This window comes from Varroa destructor, unplaced genomic scaffold (genome assembly GCF_002443255.2).
Source record: "Varroa destructor unplaced genomic scaffold, Vdes_3.0 BEIS01000007.1, whole genome shotgun sequence".
NCBI classification, from domain to species: Eukaryota; Metazoa; Arthropoda; class Arachnida; order Mesostigmata; family Varroidae; genus Varroa; species Varroa destructor.
In genome coordinates, this window is record NW_019211460.1 from 27,551,345 (window position 1) to 27,567,352 (window position 16,008).

General features: G+C 39.5%; 1 protein-coding gene and 1 long non-coding RNA gene across 4 annotated transcripts in view; one reads left to right on the forward strand and one right to left on the reverse strand.

Moving 5' to 3' along the window:
• The window catches only part of LOC111254871 (uncharacterized), a 37,453-nt gene extending 29,279 nt beyond the window's left edge, over positions 1-8,174 (forward strand). For 2 of the 3 annotated variants that reach the window (XM_086975060.1, XM_086975061.1), the window contains exons 3-7: positions 2,136-2,330; positions 6,183-6,310; positions 6,473-6,716; positions 7,393-7,586; positions 7,789-8,174. In XM_086975060.1, coding sequence (XP_086831186.1) covers positions 2,136-2,330; positions 6,183-6,310; positions 6,473-6,716; positions 7,393-7,547 — 722 coding nt within the window. In that variant the 3' untranslated portion in view covers positions 7,548-7,586; positions 7,789-8,174. Of the gene's footprint in view, positions 1-2,056; positions 2,331-6,182; positions 6,311-6,472; positions 6,717-7,392; positions 7,587-7,788 lie in introns of all 3 variants that reach the window. The other variant, XM_086975059.1, reaches the window with a different exon arrangement.
• Positions 8,175-11,842: 3,668 nt separating this feature from the next.
• Positions 11,843-16,008, reverse strand: part of LOC147754524 (uncharacterized) — a 28,138-nt gene continuing 23,972 nt past the window's right edge. The window contains exons 2-4 of the long non-coding RNA XR_015317264.1: positions 14,347-14,451; positions 13,157-13,277; positions 11,843-12,598 (exon numbers count right to left, since the gene is read on the reverse strand). This is a non-coding gene — a long non-coding RNA (uncharacterized LOC147754524). The remainder of the gene's footprint in view (positions 12,599-13,156; positions 13,278-14,346; positions 14,452-16,008) is intronic.

Consider the following 16,008-nt stretch of genomic DNA (forward strand, 5'->3'; position numbering starts at 1 on the left):
TTTACAGTTTTCTACGACAACCACCCTTCAGTCATTTTCAAACTGATTGTTTCTGTTCAAGGTATTTTAGCGTTTCCGTTTACTTATAATCCAAATCATCGAGGCACTTATAATGTATTGGGGATGTCTGGCAGGAACGTGTATGGCAGATGGTGGCATCTTATTCTGGTCAGTGGCGGTTGAAGATGTTTATTCAAGTTCATCTCTGTTAGTTCTTCTGTTTAATATAGCTCGAAACAACTTAACGCATTTGAATGTCATTTTTTTTTATTAGTGGGGCCAAAATCTGTGACGTAATTCGGGCAAGCTTAATTTCACTCTTAACGTTTTTCCATCCAACTCTCTGCTAACAGCCATTCTTATTATCTCCTCTAACTGCCACAACATCAACTGAGTAGCATTTGATATAATTAGAAATTACTTACACAAATCTGCCCCAACGCTGATCCTCATCGACGTATAATAACCTTTACTAATTTTTTTAGTATAAGGATTACATGGTACAGAAATAATATTCACCAGCTTTCTGTTTCTTCAATATACTTCGGTGATACCTCGTTAGTCATACATCAAATCAATATACTAGTGGAGCTGTCAACCTCGTTAGCCCAACAAATCAGTGTGATTGTGGCCGAATCTGGTCTATAGGAAATACGGTCACATAAGTTTAATTCAAACTGATCTATTTACCTGGCAAGGTAGAAGCAGTGTATTTGTATATGCAATGATGTCCCGTCAAAAACCTATGCACAATAACGCTATATGAATATATAAAGCTACCCACCTATTGAAGGTACCCCATGGATGTCGTTCACTACCTTCTTGGCTATTTTAATAAGCTCTTTTGCCTCATTCGAATTTAATGATATCGACACATATGGACGCTTACGCTAGATCTTTATCACTACGTATGGCACACGGTAGTGATTTTTGAGAGAAGCAAGCGAGTGCTTCATATTTTTCTTTCAGTCACAGGCGCGACTACAGCAGAGCTCTGCGGTCTGCTAATGAAGGAGTCGATCGAAAGTAAGCTTTTGAACTAAGCGGTCACCACGCATGAACTCTGCAGACCTCTAGATTGTCTTATGAATGTGAGCTTTCAGAAGAGCTACCTGGCTTAAGTTGGCCAAATCGTTATTTATGCTTTTACCCAGCTGGTTATCCCATTGGATGGCTCAATTCGTAAGCTAATTCTCTGAGGTGCTTGTGCTTCAGTACGCGTCTTAATTAACTACATCAATTTCATTGCATCCGTTCCAAGAACGTCGAACTCCGTGATGTTGAAATGGGAATAGGTATTTCTTCAATGATATTTATCCCGACGTCTTCCTCACTACTAAGAGTAGTACCGTGTACGAAATATTCCTTTGTCTTGGGCAACGACACCAGTGGTCGCCTGTTAAAATAATTTTAGTGTGTATTTATCGGTAAGACAATCAAAGCCTTTTCCTGCCGAAACGATTGCGTAAAAATCCAAATTTGACGATATTGAACAACTGAGGCCTCTTTCACTGAACATATATCTCGCTGTTAAGCACCTAAGGAGCTGGATTAGGCCTTTGATGTGAAGAATTCTCGTTTTTACTTTAGCTTTGGGTCACATTTTAAAAGTAATATTAATAACTTATGTCGAAAACGACGTTCTGTGAATCCTGTGCGCGTGACTATGGTTTTATGATTCTGAGAATAAAGGAGGGACAATGTAAGAATATTGTACTTTATGTTTCCAGCTCCAAGAGACCTATCGTTTTTGTGTATTGGATGGATTCAAAATTAATCGTGACCACGTCTACACTTCGGTGATTCAACACACGAGAATTATGAATTGTACGTGATTGTTCCATATATATGACACGTCTTTGTAGCTGTTCAGCTTCTCAAGTATGATTGTTTAGAATAAGCTTCACACTTACCCTATCCTGATTTATCGCATGGTGACATTCCTCTGACTAGTGGGCCCGACCGCGGCAGCTGCGTGACAACATAATGATTTTTTGCCTTTACTTAAGTGCTTAGCCGCAGTCTTTTTTGTCGATCTCCGCTTGTTGACATGTAGGTGACGTGGCATCGACATTCCGACTATCATGTCCTCACCGTCGGTTTAATGACTTATACCACCGATGAGCGATTTTCAGCTGTTCGAAGCGAGCTACCTACCGTGTTGGCGTCAGGTACCCTTAGTCCTACTGAACCCCCTTCTGCAATCGGCCCAATTGAAGATTGGATGCTACAAATCCGCGGCGTGGCCGAGTCGGATGCCGGAGAATACGAGTGCAACGTAAATACACAACATCCTATCATCAGCCTCAACGTCACGCTGAGCGTTCTAGGTACGTGTTAATAGGTACGCAAGTCAGTGTACATTGATTCTTTGCATCACATTTGCGTGTCTGTACATGCGCTTAAGGAGACTGAGATTATGATGATTGAAATTAACATTAATAATAAAAATGGTAGTCGTTGTCAAAAACTAACTGTAAATTGTCTTAGTCCTTACTTCCAGGCCTTATGCATAAGTGTTTGCCTCAACCTAAGAAACGCTTCTCCTCTAAATGTTAATCATGTGTCTTTCTTTCCACCTTCACCAGAACCGTTCGCACATCGTTTCAACGGGTTGGGGGCGCAGCTATCTTCTTCTAGCTGCTACCGGGTTCAATTCGAAAGCTAATTGTCGTAGTTCTTTTCGTTGTTGGGCCTGCCTGCCTTTAAAGTAACTTTCGTTTGTCTTTCTCCTTTGAGTCTATTTTTCTCCGCATCACCTTATTTGTCATATCCGTTCCCTGCCTATTGCCCATATATCCTTACCTTTATATATGTTGCCGACAAGATCTGTCATTGTCCCATGCGTCATCACGAACATGTCGGGTCTTCTGTGAGCGATCTTAAGGGCTGATTAATAGAAGACGGTGTTTCTCGCAGCGTCAACACGTTTCTGTGACACGTCACGCATGTAAGGCTTCCAGCTTCCTAGATCGTGTGCAGATGTTTTTGGAATGTTCCGTACCCAGTTAGGACGCGTGTTACATAATACGTGATAGCGCCATACTTCCTGTTAGGTCACTTGATAATCTCCGAGATCACGTGACGACCATATGTGATTTTCTAGTAGGAATGTTCCATTCCGGCTGTCACTCTTTCGTAGCTTACTCTGTTGCCACGACTTTTTTTCTGTCTGGGATGATCTTAATTGTTGTGTCGTTTCACGCGTTCCTTTGCATCGTTACTTCTAGCTCGAAAAGTTTGAGGATGCCATTGTATAAAAGATCATGCTGTAGAATAATGAGTTAGATTTCAAGCCGGTATTCCGGTCCACAATGAATTCCCTTAGCCCAAAAGTGCGATAGCGTTATTACTAAGGTGCGAGGCAATCAGCTTTTGGGGATATCTTCGATAATGTTGCGTCTATTGCGGCATAAAATGTTGCGGGTACCCAGCAAGACAGTCAACATAACTCCTTTGGACAATCATTTTTGTTCTTTTCTCTTCTGGTTTTTTGCAAAACCCCATTGGTGGCTGTTTTACTGGATTATACAGAAGCCACATTGAACACTTAGGGATACTCCTTTCTCCTCCAATTTCACCTCCTGTTTCTTATTTATATGATTTTAGGAGCTTCTGCAATAATGTCTAGTATACGGATTGGACGGTATACTTTTTCTAACACCATGTGTTGTCATCTTATGTCTAAGGACCTCCGGCCTGTCGAGAAGGGTAATGTTCACCGTTTCGGTTAACATTCTTGCCGTTTCGCATGTTTTTTTTAGAAAATCTACTGGTTACCGTTTGGATCTCCCTTGAGACGTAACGAAGGGTTCGTTGCCTATGCTGCCCATCGGACGCATGAAGTCCGGGTGGCTTGTCTGTTTACAACTGGCTTCGCCATTTTTGGACTTCGGGTGTCCCTATAAAACTGCCAGATTCGATTGTGTTCTAAATCATTCTTATTGTGCCATTGCTCCTAAATGTGAGATCTGCGTAAGACGTTTGGTTACTTTCTGCAAAGTTCGTTGAAAAATCGTCGTTGAAAAGGGTTGTACGCTGCTCGGTTAGCCACACTTTCACTTCTGGCCGGGAGGGATCCCGGGAGCATTGAAGCGTCGCTACCGTGCACAACATTAGCTTCACACACCAGTATTATTGTTCTTCTCCTTACATCCTCCCATTTCAGAGTGCTTTGTCATTATTGTCGTTACTGCATCCGTACTGGCCTCATTTCCGACTTATCCACTTCCTGCTCGGCTCGCTAATAGGTAACATCCCTAACCCCTGTTTCTGTCTTTGGTTTCTTGTCCGTCATATGCTTATTGCGACTGATGAAAGATGACCTGCACCAGACTGCAATTTCTGGGCCTAACAAATAGTTCTATGACGGCTAGTCTTTGGCAGTGTTATAGCTGCTCCCGCCCCTTGTTGTCTTGTCAACTTGAACGAATTTAAGGTAATTTTTCTGGTTGCCTGAAACTCATATGCTGACTAGGCTTGTAAAGGGTCATTGCTCTCTTTTCCTTGTCATTTTCCCTTACGATATTTCCGCTAACTGTAGCAGGGCGTGAATTTTTGTTTCCTTGACCTCTCCCTCTCCTCCCTAACCTATTTTCTGTAAATGAGCAATTTCACGCAGCTACTAAAATAATTTAGCTTTCCTGCCTTGCACCTCCTGCAACAATAGCACTTTCCTTTCCGAAGGCGGACTTTAGTCTTACCGATTATAGTTTTATATTGGCAGCACCTTATTCGTTCTAGTTTTTCCTTTGAAAGTCTGCTCCCCAAAGGGCGACCTTTTGATTAAAATAGCACTGACTCATTTACTTAGAAAGTACGACACATATCCTTAGTTTATGTTCGGGTTTTAGACGAAGGAGCTTCTCCAATTTCTACTCTAGAGAAACTGCCGTTCTCCATTTGCCCTGTCTATTTTCGTTCGCTATGTCCACTGTGGTAGTCTGTCTGCTGTTCAACCTAAGCTTCGTTTGCGTCGTGTCGTTTCTTGATAGCTGCGTCTAGGTTTCTAATGCTGATTTTAATGGCTTGCGTGCTTTTTAGGTTGCTTTGCTCCCAGTGCTATCTGTACTTTGATGCTTTCCAGGAACGTGGTAGTTGTCTCTTTTGTGTTTTTGTTATATATCACTACGCATATCTATAAGTACGTATTTCCGTCACGTGTGGGTTCAACGGTTTTCACCGTAGCGGCCTTCGTTGTGTCCACTTTGGGCGATAGTACGCCTTACTGCTCTTCTTGCTTGTTTACCCCAGGTGAATCTAATTGTTATTGATACCGATGTATTTTTAAACTGTGCACTTGTTCTTCGTTCCTCTGTGGCTGGTTACTCTTTGTTACTCAGTAGCTCTTCTCATGAAATTAACGTCGACTTCCTCTGCTGCACGCAGGGCCGTTTTTTTCCTCTTCTCTTCTGTCTTCCATTCTCCAGCAGGTTCTGCGTGTTGTTTTTTCAATTATTATTAAAATCGTCGATATTTTCATCTTCTGCGCAGTCCTCACAGTGAGAACCCCCTGCGCTTACATTAAAATAGCTATATGAGCTGCCCAGTGGTTCTTCAGTGGACAAATTCCCCTTACTTCTACGCTTCTCGAAGCCGGCAGCTGCTGGGAAAATCGAGGGCTAACCGTGCGATGACATCCAATTCTAATTCTGGGTCATTGCTTTAACCTTCTTATTCTTTATTTGTAACAATGATGGTAATAATAAACAACAGCGATGAAAAAAATAGTTGTAATGTAAAAGTGCTTTAATTTTAATACACACCCAAGTGATAATTTTAAACTGGATGGATAAGTAATATATTTTATACCTTGCAATAAAAGTTGCATTAATACACTATTTCCTTCTACGCATGATCATATGACTGGTATCGTTTATTGATAATTTCAAGGTAACAACTTGACCACAAAGGTCCTATAGTATTTTGTAAACGTTTCACATACCCGTACAGTCGAGGAAGTAAGGCTACAGAAATAGAAAATGAAAGTTATCACATCTGCAAGTCCCAGCTCGACTTCGATTTACCGTTAGAGTGTATGACAAATATTGTTATTAATTTTTAGGCTACTTGAAAAATAAGTTCGTAAGGAAGCTGATAGATATAGTCCCTATTATAGCTAATCTAGATCAAACCGAAACATATTCTTGACCTAATCTTTTCCATTTTTCGCTTAATTTCAGCCCCACACGCGTCGATAGTCGAATCTCCCGAGCTTTACGTTAATCGTGGGAGTACTATAAAATTAACGTGTATTATTCACGATTGCCCTCAACCGCTAACGCATATCTTCTGGTACCATCAGGATAAGGTGAATAGGCATAGAGATCAATCCTATGGAAATGCTACGATAGCTTTGAATCTCAGAAATGTTTGCTTTGCTGTGATTCAATATCTTAATGTATATTTGCTTTACTAATAGTTCCACCGTTTTATCTTTTTTGCTGGTCTATTACTGATGCCTGTTCTTGAGGTGATTAATTATGAGCGACATGCAAACATTACAATAGAACGAGCGACTCCCAGCTCCAATGAGGTGAGTGGCTGGTCTGCATCAGCAGGTTCCTGGAATTCCTCCGGAGTACCGCAACGAGGTTCTGTCTCGACTCAGGTCTCTCGGCTGCTTATACCCGCAGCATCTGCCGAACATTCGGGTCGATACACATGTGCTCCGATACATTCTAATGCGGTTGTCGTGCACGTTCATGTGCTCCACGGTAGGTAAACAGAAATGGTGTAAAAAACAAGTTTAATTGTATAGGTTCAGGCAGAGACAGGGGCAGAAAATAGACTCGGTAGATATTGCAGTTAGAGGATGCTGACGAAAGTCACACAGAACTGTGCCAGAATACCTGTAATCTAAGGTCTGGTGTCCATTAATTTACACCCTAAATTTTTGAACAAACGCGATCAAAACAGTCGCCCACTATAACCTATGTTATATTTCCAAATTTGTGTACATATACATGTGCAGCAAAATGTTGTTTATCTGAGCGGTTTGTAAAGTTTGTGGCGCTAATTGCATGTTTATTATTAAGAATGACCTTTAAGAATTTGCAAGATAATTTTTAACATAAAAAATTTGCGAAACAAATTATTTTAAGAATTATTAAGAATTTTCAGGTTCTAGCAGGCCAAGCGTAACAGACAATTGAAAAGAGAAGCGTCTACTAAAAGCGACGTAAGATAGATTTCTAGTAGCATCAGTCTACGACATTGCAAGGAAGAGCTGCATGCACTTCTACAATATTTCCATGCCAATTCACTTGTTTTTGCTTCGATTAACGTCTTAAGAATGAGAGTTATCTCTATCTAGCGCAGTCAGGGTTAATGTAGGTAGAATAGTAGCACTTTTTTTTTTTATGACTATTCTGTTTTTTATTCGCGTTTTAGCGGAGGAACATTTGGCTCGCAAATCTCACGAAGCCTCATCAGCTGGTTCTACTGGTAGCCCGGCTGATCGTCCCTGGTCGCTTTCCATTCACGCCAGCCTGTCGTTGCTTGCACTCGAGCTTTTCTTTTTGTTGGTAGTTGCGAGCACCACGTGACAGCAGCTTAATCTCCGGTCATGTCGATCGGATTTCCAGGTGAGTATGTTCTACCATTACTCCTATACGGTTATATAGCGCATATATAATATCTACATTCAACTAGCTACCTGCGAATCACCTGATATAGCGGGTCATTGGGAGCAACTCTTATTGTGCATGCATTAAACGAGAAATAGCTACTTTGAAGTCTAATGCATCGTGATACTTTTTCTGATGCTTTCCTGTCTGACTCATGTAGTCGTCAAACGAGTTATCTTCATCAACTACAGCTAGAACTGACGCTAATTCCAGCTTGATACGCAAAATGAAGTCAAAGATGTGCACAAAACTGTTCACAGCCATTCCTACCTCAGAGTCCGAGGACTTCATGCAAAGCCATCATATCAACGCCACCCGAAGCGCTGAAACAATGCAGGTTCAGCGTTCAGCGGGCTGCACCCTCCAGCTTCAGGCAACAGGGTGTACAATCGCCTTGGGCACCGAGTTACCACTCTCAGGACGGGAACGCGATGGACCGAACTTTGTGTAGAGAAAACGAACCACTGGTGCAATGGTCTGCCAGTTATTTGTATGTTTATCTATATAGATATTTAAAAATAAAGCTCCTTTAGAACATGTTGCTAATGTGGGTTGATTTAATTGGAAACTAATTTATACAGGCTTGAAGCATTACTACTGCTATTTTACGTATGGTACCAATGCCTAAATACATCATCGAGAGAAAGGAAACGGAAGAATCTATGAGAAAATGAACAAAAAACGAGATAGTTAGCATGCCCCGGTTGTTTTCATGGGGTCGTCTTTGTACATTACTAGCATATCAGGACAGATATGAACGACGGCAAGGATAACTGCAAATATATTCGCCTATATGGACGACAGATTTAGAAATAAGCTTCAGATGGACGAGTGCTAGTACATCTCCGGAACGATATAATTCTTTACAAGAAACGATGGTCCAGTGAACATCCGATCTCAGACGAAGGCCACAAAGCACCAACTAAATTTTTAACGATGTATACTATTAGGACGTTGGCAGGCTTTGTTACCTGCCGGATGTGTTCGTCTTCGCATATGACTCTGTGGGTTGTTGTTAAAATTTTCTAAGGTTGATAAGGTAAAAACGCGATCGTATTTAATGCCTTTTGTTTCAGCAAAAATGTCGTGCGCAGAAAGAGCGTTGCCGCACAGAAGCAAATGCTGAATTTACCATGTTAAATCTGTGTTTGAAGAGGATATCTACTCTAGTTGAATTAACTAACGTTACGTTATGTGATAATATATCTTAACTTTGATTTTTTGCGGGCTGTTGATCGGTGGGTAACTTTTTGCGCCGTCCATACCGTCCCTGATACCGTAGACGATTAGTGATCGTGTGTCTATTCGTCTAATACATTTAAGTTGAACAATGAAATACAACATCTGTGATATAACTGTACATATATAAGCGTTAGTCAACGACAAGAGGAACAGTATGTAAAAAAAAAAGTATCAAATAAATGATGATCATCAATATAAATGCACGTTTCATGTGTACTGTTGCGATGCGCAATAGATATCATTAGACAGATCATTATAGATACTCTCGGGAGCTCAAAAATCTCAGGTATCTACTAACGTAACTAGTAAACAATGTATATAATATTAATAATAAGTAATGGCTAGAAAAACAAGTTATTAGATAGGAGTAACTTGATACATGCTTACGATATGCTTAGGAAAAAAGACAAGGTTATTTAATTCAGAAAATGGGAACTTTTACTTAGCAGGTCAAAGTATAGGACATAACACTATGTTCGATCTAATATTCTCGTAAGCGACAACTGTTTCCCGAAGATATTCCTAACAGCGAATGGTCATTGCTTCGTTCCTGGATAGTTTTCACCATTGCGCTCAGCTTCTGGGTCAACGAAATCGAACCCATAGCGAAGCCACCATAACAATGGGCTATCAGCTCAAAATGTGCGTCGTCGTTATGCTGCAAGATAAAAGTAAACTTTGTTTACTAGCACAATAACACAACGTTTATGGTAAGTGAGAAGGCGGCAAACGGGAACAACCGTGGGTTTCGAGCGCCAACGAGAATAAATCAATCAACCAATGGCTATAGACAGCTGCGTCAGAAGTCTAAAAACAGCCATAAGGTTATTACAAATGAATTGCACCAGGGGCACTGTGTCCCCATCTGTTCCAGTTATTCGATCAACAAGAAAATCTATATAAAACTGGCTGAAAAAAAATAATGTAATAAAAAAATACCCTAAAATTCAGTAATTGGCGGAAACAGGTCATCTATTTAGCTGGATTAATTTAATGTCGTTCATAAGGTAATTTTGTTTCCTTTACGATATTTTAGTGTGAAAAGTACCAGGAAGAGAAAATTTGCCCCGATGCTTTTACCTGAACGCCTTTAATGATACCCTAAGGATAATTTACTAGTCTGAATTAAAGTTCATCGCTCTTAGCGTGTTTAGAGTCAACTTTGAAACCTGCGCTCTGTCTAAAACTAGCTTATGTAAAATATAGTAGCAGTCAAACTTCTGAAGCTTCGACTTTGAATGGAAAACTATGGTATGGAAAAGGATCAGTTTAATCCGTAGACGTAGGCTTATCGCAAGAATGATGAAAATAGATTAATTCACTGCTCGCATCGTTTTTCTATCATGAAATAATGTAGAACAAATGCAGGTGCTTGTAAAGCATGCTTTTGATTTCGGAACTGGAATAAGTATTCTTTAGCAGGAACCATTGAGCGTTGCTGTCGGCGCGCATTAAGCAAACATTTAACACATGACCGCCTTCTCCTGCAGAGAACTATACCCTAACGAGCCGTCCATTTCTGCGTTCCAATTGCCGTGTCGCGCAAGAGCAAATCTCATATTTGACAAGAGCCAATGACCCGGAAAGGTGCCGCATTGAATCGACGGCATCGATGGAAGCATGGCTGTGAAGAAACCACTTGTGCGAAACGTCGATAGTTCCATAAGACGGACAGTTAATAGTGTCGGGAAATGCTGCCTGCCAGACTGGTTTCCTATCACACAGGTGACTTGTACTGTTCTATCGAAGGTAGTGACCTGTCAGGCGCGTCTGAAAAAGCTGAAATGGCCTGAAATATAGAAGCTCATGGCAACTGAACTTAGCCTATCTTATCACAGTGAAGTAGAATGCGCTACCACTGATTTCAAAAAACATTGAATTGGAATTCGATTAACGGGATACCGATCAGTATTCAGTCGATTGCATCCGAAGCATGAGTATCACAGTAATCATACTAAAAAAGAAGGCACTGGTGATCTCCCCCCCACAATACATAATTATTAGAAAAATACGCGCGGAAGAACATTGGTTGTCCTATTTTATGCTACTTTCCGGATGTTTCCGTGCCGGTTATCCGATTCATGCTACAAAAAAAGGCTTGTAGCCTTTAATTTCTTTTTGACAACAAAGGAAAAGTCGAGCATCAACAGTATTTCCATTTTTCCAATCCTGCTATTTGTATGGCGTACCGTCAATATAGCTAGTTGGTAATGCAGCAGCCTTACCTCGTCCGCATATAGCCTGCCGAATAACTATAATCCCTCCCTGCAAATTGTTTAGAAAAAAATGTCAAAACAAAGTAATGTTCCACCTGAACCTATAATCATATTATACGTCCTGGATATATGGTAAAATCTTAATGAAGCAATAGGAGGAACGCTAGGCAGTAAAAACTAAGAGTAGCTACTATATAATGGTATAGATGCACTACTTACTTGCAGATAGACAGTTTCATAATATGAGATGGAAATGGACAGCAGGCAATTATGTATCATAGACGCACGTGATTTTCAATATATTATGGCTGATTTAATGCTTCATATTCGGAAAATACCTTGGCTCACATTCTGTCCCATTTTATGACACATGCTATATAGAAATGTATAGAAATAAATTAGGAAATGTTTGTTTCGTATCTGATCTCTCTAGTTACAATGGTCCGATTCAGCCTATCATCAGATCAGATAAAATAGATTAATCGTCTAGTATCGTTCTGTAATATGATTTGATTAGGCAACTGGTAAAGGACAATTTGTCTAGCATATAACTAGGTCGCTATATCATTCTAATTAGCTTGTTTTATTTTTGTCCTATTTGAATTCATATCGAAATAGAGCTAAAACTAAGAATATGTACATATATATATATATATATAGTTATTAGATTATGAATAGATAGAGGACTATCTCTTTATTGTATATAATTCCGACCTCGCTTGTTGACAAGGTATCAAACAGAAAACATAACGTGAAAATAGTGTTGTATGCGTTATATAATTAGATTGGAATTTCATCTTCCATGTGACATTCATTTCGTAATATATCAATTCTATAGACTTTTCGTACCAAAGATGAGTTGGTTTTGATCGGGATCCTAAAAAAAAGTCCATTGGCCTAAGGTCCAAACGCAAATAGTCTATGGGGCCTCTTTTTGCGAAATTCTCGTCAAGATAAAACTTCGCATCGCATGGAGTGCCCCGTCTCGTTAGAAGTGAAGTTTTCCATCTTTATTATAGTCGTCCCGACTATGGTTTTGTAGGGAATTCGAGCACTTGGCAGCAATCGTTGTGTTGTCAAAGAAAAGAGGTCCAGTTGTTTAAAATAGCTGAATTTCACTGAAATTACTGGTGAATTTATATAGTGTTTCATACGGATATGCAGTTATCCAGTAAGTTCAATTACGGCCACTTAATTTCAGAACAGTTTCATTGTTCCAAACATTTTCCTCGAATTTTTTCAAGTATTATGCGATTTGGATTGTTCTTGTTAATAGTAGGTTCATTGCTTGTAGCGCGTACATGTTACCATTCTTGAAATGTAATTTCCCCATTTACAGCATCCCTGAATTTTATATACGCTTAATTTGATGACGCTAAGCTTACGATTGGATTGCCTTATAGATTTTAAAGACGTTTCGCTATAATCTTCCGGTACTCTTCTTGATTAATGAAGTACATTGATATTCTCGATAATCCGGACGTTGTCCTATGAACGTTCTGAACATTTCGGCTGTGAAGAGCATAGGTGAGTCTACTTGAAACTACGTGATATCGTTTTCGTACTTATTCTATAGCGTTTTCAAAATACATTTTAATTTTGATCCATCTATTAGTTCCAGAAAGAAATATCATAGAGTTGTATATATATAGTATATTCTTCTGTAAACGTGTATCTACAACACAAAATTTGCATTGGTCCTTGTGTACCTGTGGCCTTAAGCCTAGTGACTAGCTCTGGCGAGAAACCTGACATTACAGTGGTTGCGGCCTTAAATAAGATAGATTGTTGCGTCCTGTATCTGAATGAAAAAATGGACATTTGGCAGAGCACTGGGATGATCCTAGCAGTGCTTTCCATTGGCACCACATAATTGGCACTAATCACATAAGGAACCAGTGTTCGTATCAAGTTGGTCAATTAATAAATTGGCCAATTTAAAAAATTAATTATAGAGGAAGATGTAGAAAAAGATTGTTGAACTAAAAACACGAGACCTAAGCTTTTCCAATAAGTTTGTACGACTAGAGCACATTACTAGACTGGTAAACGTCGGCAATAAATACGTACGCTTTATATGAATGTAATTTCATGTTTACGAAACGAATGTACGTAATGTCGACGCACAGGTGGTCATGTACTGAAAAGCTTCTTATAGACGTATGTTATTTATTCAGTCCTTTCCGGTCACCTAAGGAAAAACAAAGTTAAGAAAAATGTGTAAAAACATAACTTGTCAATAAGAGAGTTTTGAAAACCGAAATTTTGAAGCCCCCTTTTTGCTCTACGAGAAGAGTGTCTAAGCCAAGCTTATTTCGTTCATTGTTTAATTTTATTAAAATAACGCTATTATTTAATGTATCATCTCTGCAACTCATATGTTTATGCTAATTTAATTTATTTCGTTTTTCTCATTGAATTTTTTACTATAATTGTTTCAAAGTACATATATGCATCTCTGTAGCGTTTTCAATATGGTATCACTCGTTTACTATTCTCCCAGAGTTCGTATAAATATGTTTAAAACCTTATGCTATATTTTACGTTTTGATCTCTGAAACTTGATGTTCAGATAAACAAAAAAAAATGCGTAAAATCTCTTGTAACGCTAGAACACAGATCACCCAAGACGACCAATAGCAGCTAGCAGTTGTTTACTATGCCTATTTAGTACGTCTGAGGTGTTGAACTGACCTTATACTTATACAGTAACAGCTCAAACTATTAGACAACATCCTCTTTCCCACTCTCAGTGATCCCCTGAATTCCCCTCAACGTTTGTTTAAGATCCTTCGAGATTTAGGCTCGAGAGAAGCCAATTGTTCAGCTAAAGAATATATAAAAACGCCAGACGTTTCTTTTACTCAAGGTTTACGTCGTCTTTATCTGTTGAGAGGATGCCGATTTAGACACACCTACAGTTCACCGGTAAAATGCCTCTGCGACCTTGTCTAATAGTAAATACTGGAAACATCCTTCTAAAGCTCATGTCGGCCCATATGCAAATGAAGTGTTCCAGCCGGCCTTTGTCCGTGCTAGAATTGGCTTGGTCTTGACAAAGACTCACCGTCGGTGCACGCACAAATTACGATCAGTCCGGAAGGTGATTGAGTAAGAACGAGGCAGACGTAACTATTTTCCGAACGCCTCCGCTGGACGCTAATTACTGTCTATAGGTTGGCAGTAAGTATATTAAATATGTCGGTGTTTATTTAAATCTTACTTTAGTCCTCACTGATCGAACTAGCGTTGTTTACTACCAGATGCATGGCGTTATATCCCGTTCTGTCAGCTGTTTCCGATTGGCCGATCACGTCATGTGGTAATCTTCCCTCGGTCCATGGTTAGAGGTACAACGAGTTCATCTACAATTTTTGGACAAATTAAGAAGTTAACAACTTAGTGCATTAACACATTTTCATAACATCTGATGCCATCACTGAAGAGTCACCGAAACAACGGCATACGTACAATGCTGCACCTCGTATTTAATCCAGGAGTTGCATCGAATAAAACAAAGTGTATATCGTGTACCTATGGTAAACTTTGCAGTGCATTCAAGTCATTAGATATTCACTAATGTCAAGTGGATTTAGAAGATTTATTTACGGTGTTAGTGGCGGATTACGAATATTCCTGCTTTAACGTATTTCCTTAGGCGAACTTCAGCACACCCACACTCTCACTGTTCCTTGAAAAGTTTCCAAGATCTTCTCGATGAGCACCTATTTAACCGACTAACGTGCATTTATGTTTGCAATTTAGACCATATGTTAGCTAGTCGAGACAACTGCACAAGTAGCTCTACAAGATTTGTAGGGTGCTATTGAAACACGTATTTAATCGATGACATGAAAAATACAGCGTTTAGATTTCCTGTATAAGACATCGCATCGTATTTTTCCGGTTATCGGTTGTAAGTTTTCTGAAATATTTACCATTTGACATCGGAACTGTGTCAGCATTGCATCAGATAGCTCATCTACCCCGCGGACGGGTGCGCATCTACCCCCAAGCCTCGAACCAAAGATTCATACCCGTTTAAGTTTAGTAGAGGGACGCCATTGTGGGAATATTTATAGCATGCCTTCTAATAGTCGGAGATATCTTTATATTACTCTATTCTCGAAAATTATATAATTCAAGAAACATTTTAAGTAAAGGATTGTTCGAGTTTGCTGAAACAAACCTACGATATTGTTTTCGGTAATGTAGACTAAAAATACTAGCGTGTTGGCGGGCTTCTGAACTGTTTGAATAATATTTCTTAGATATAACTTTTTCGGACGTCACCAGCATAAGGGAACATCCGACCTAGTCGAATATATAACAGAACATGCAGTTGCTAAAGGCTGATATTGGTCCAAACGGTTTTGAGCTCACACCTTAAGTTTTTTTTATGTTAATAAGTGCTGGTGGTATGAGTGAGTATTTTTCATTGTACTGCTCACTTCAAATGCTGCGAACCTTTAGAAGAGACTAAGAGATTTAGTGCCAATAATGGCTTTCCACTTCTGCTTATTTAGTTAACAGATAGGTTTCATTTATTGATACGACTTTGAGCCTCTGCGTCCACCTTGAAGCGCTTGCCTACCGGACTGTGTTAGGTGGGTTTAAATAAGTGGTAGTCCAATTGAACAAAGTCAGGACGATCATCTGACCAATTAAATGCTGTTGAGTATCAGTTGATGTAAAATGTCAATTTCCAGTCATGAGGTTTGTTATTTTAGTGCAAAAAAAAACACATAGGCGGGCCCTTTATTTGCCTAAAGACGTTTTTATCCACTTTCGTATAAATTTTTACAAATCCTGTCCTGTTTCACACCTCGTTTTTGGGAAATATTTTCGTGATCATAGTTTGATGACACGGTGGTTCTTCACACATTCGGTCACATTTAAATCATGGAGAAAATGCACCACAT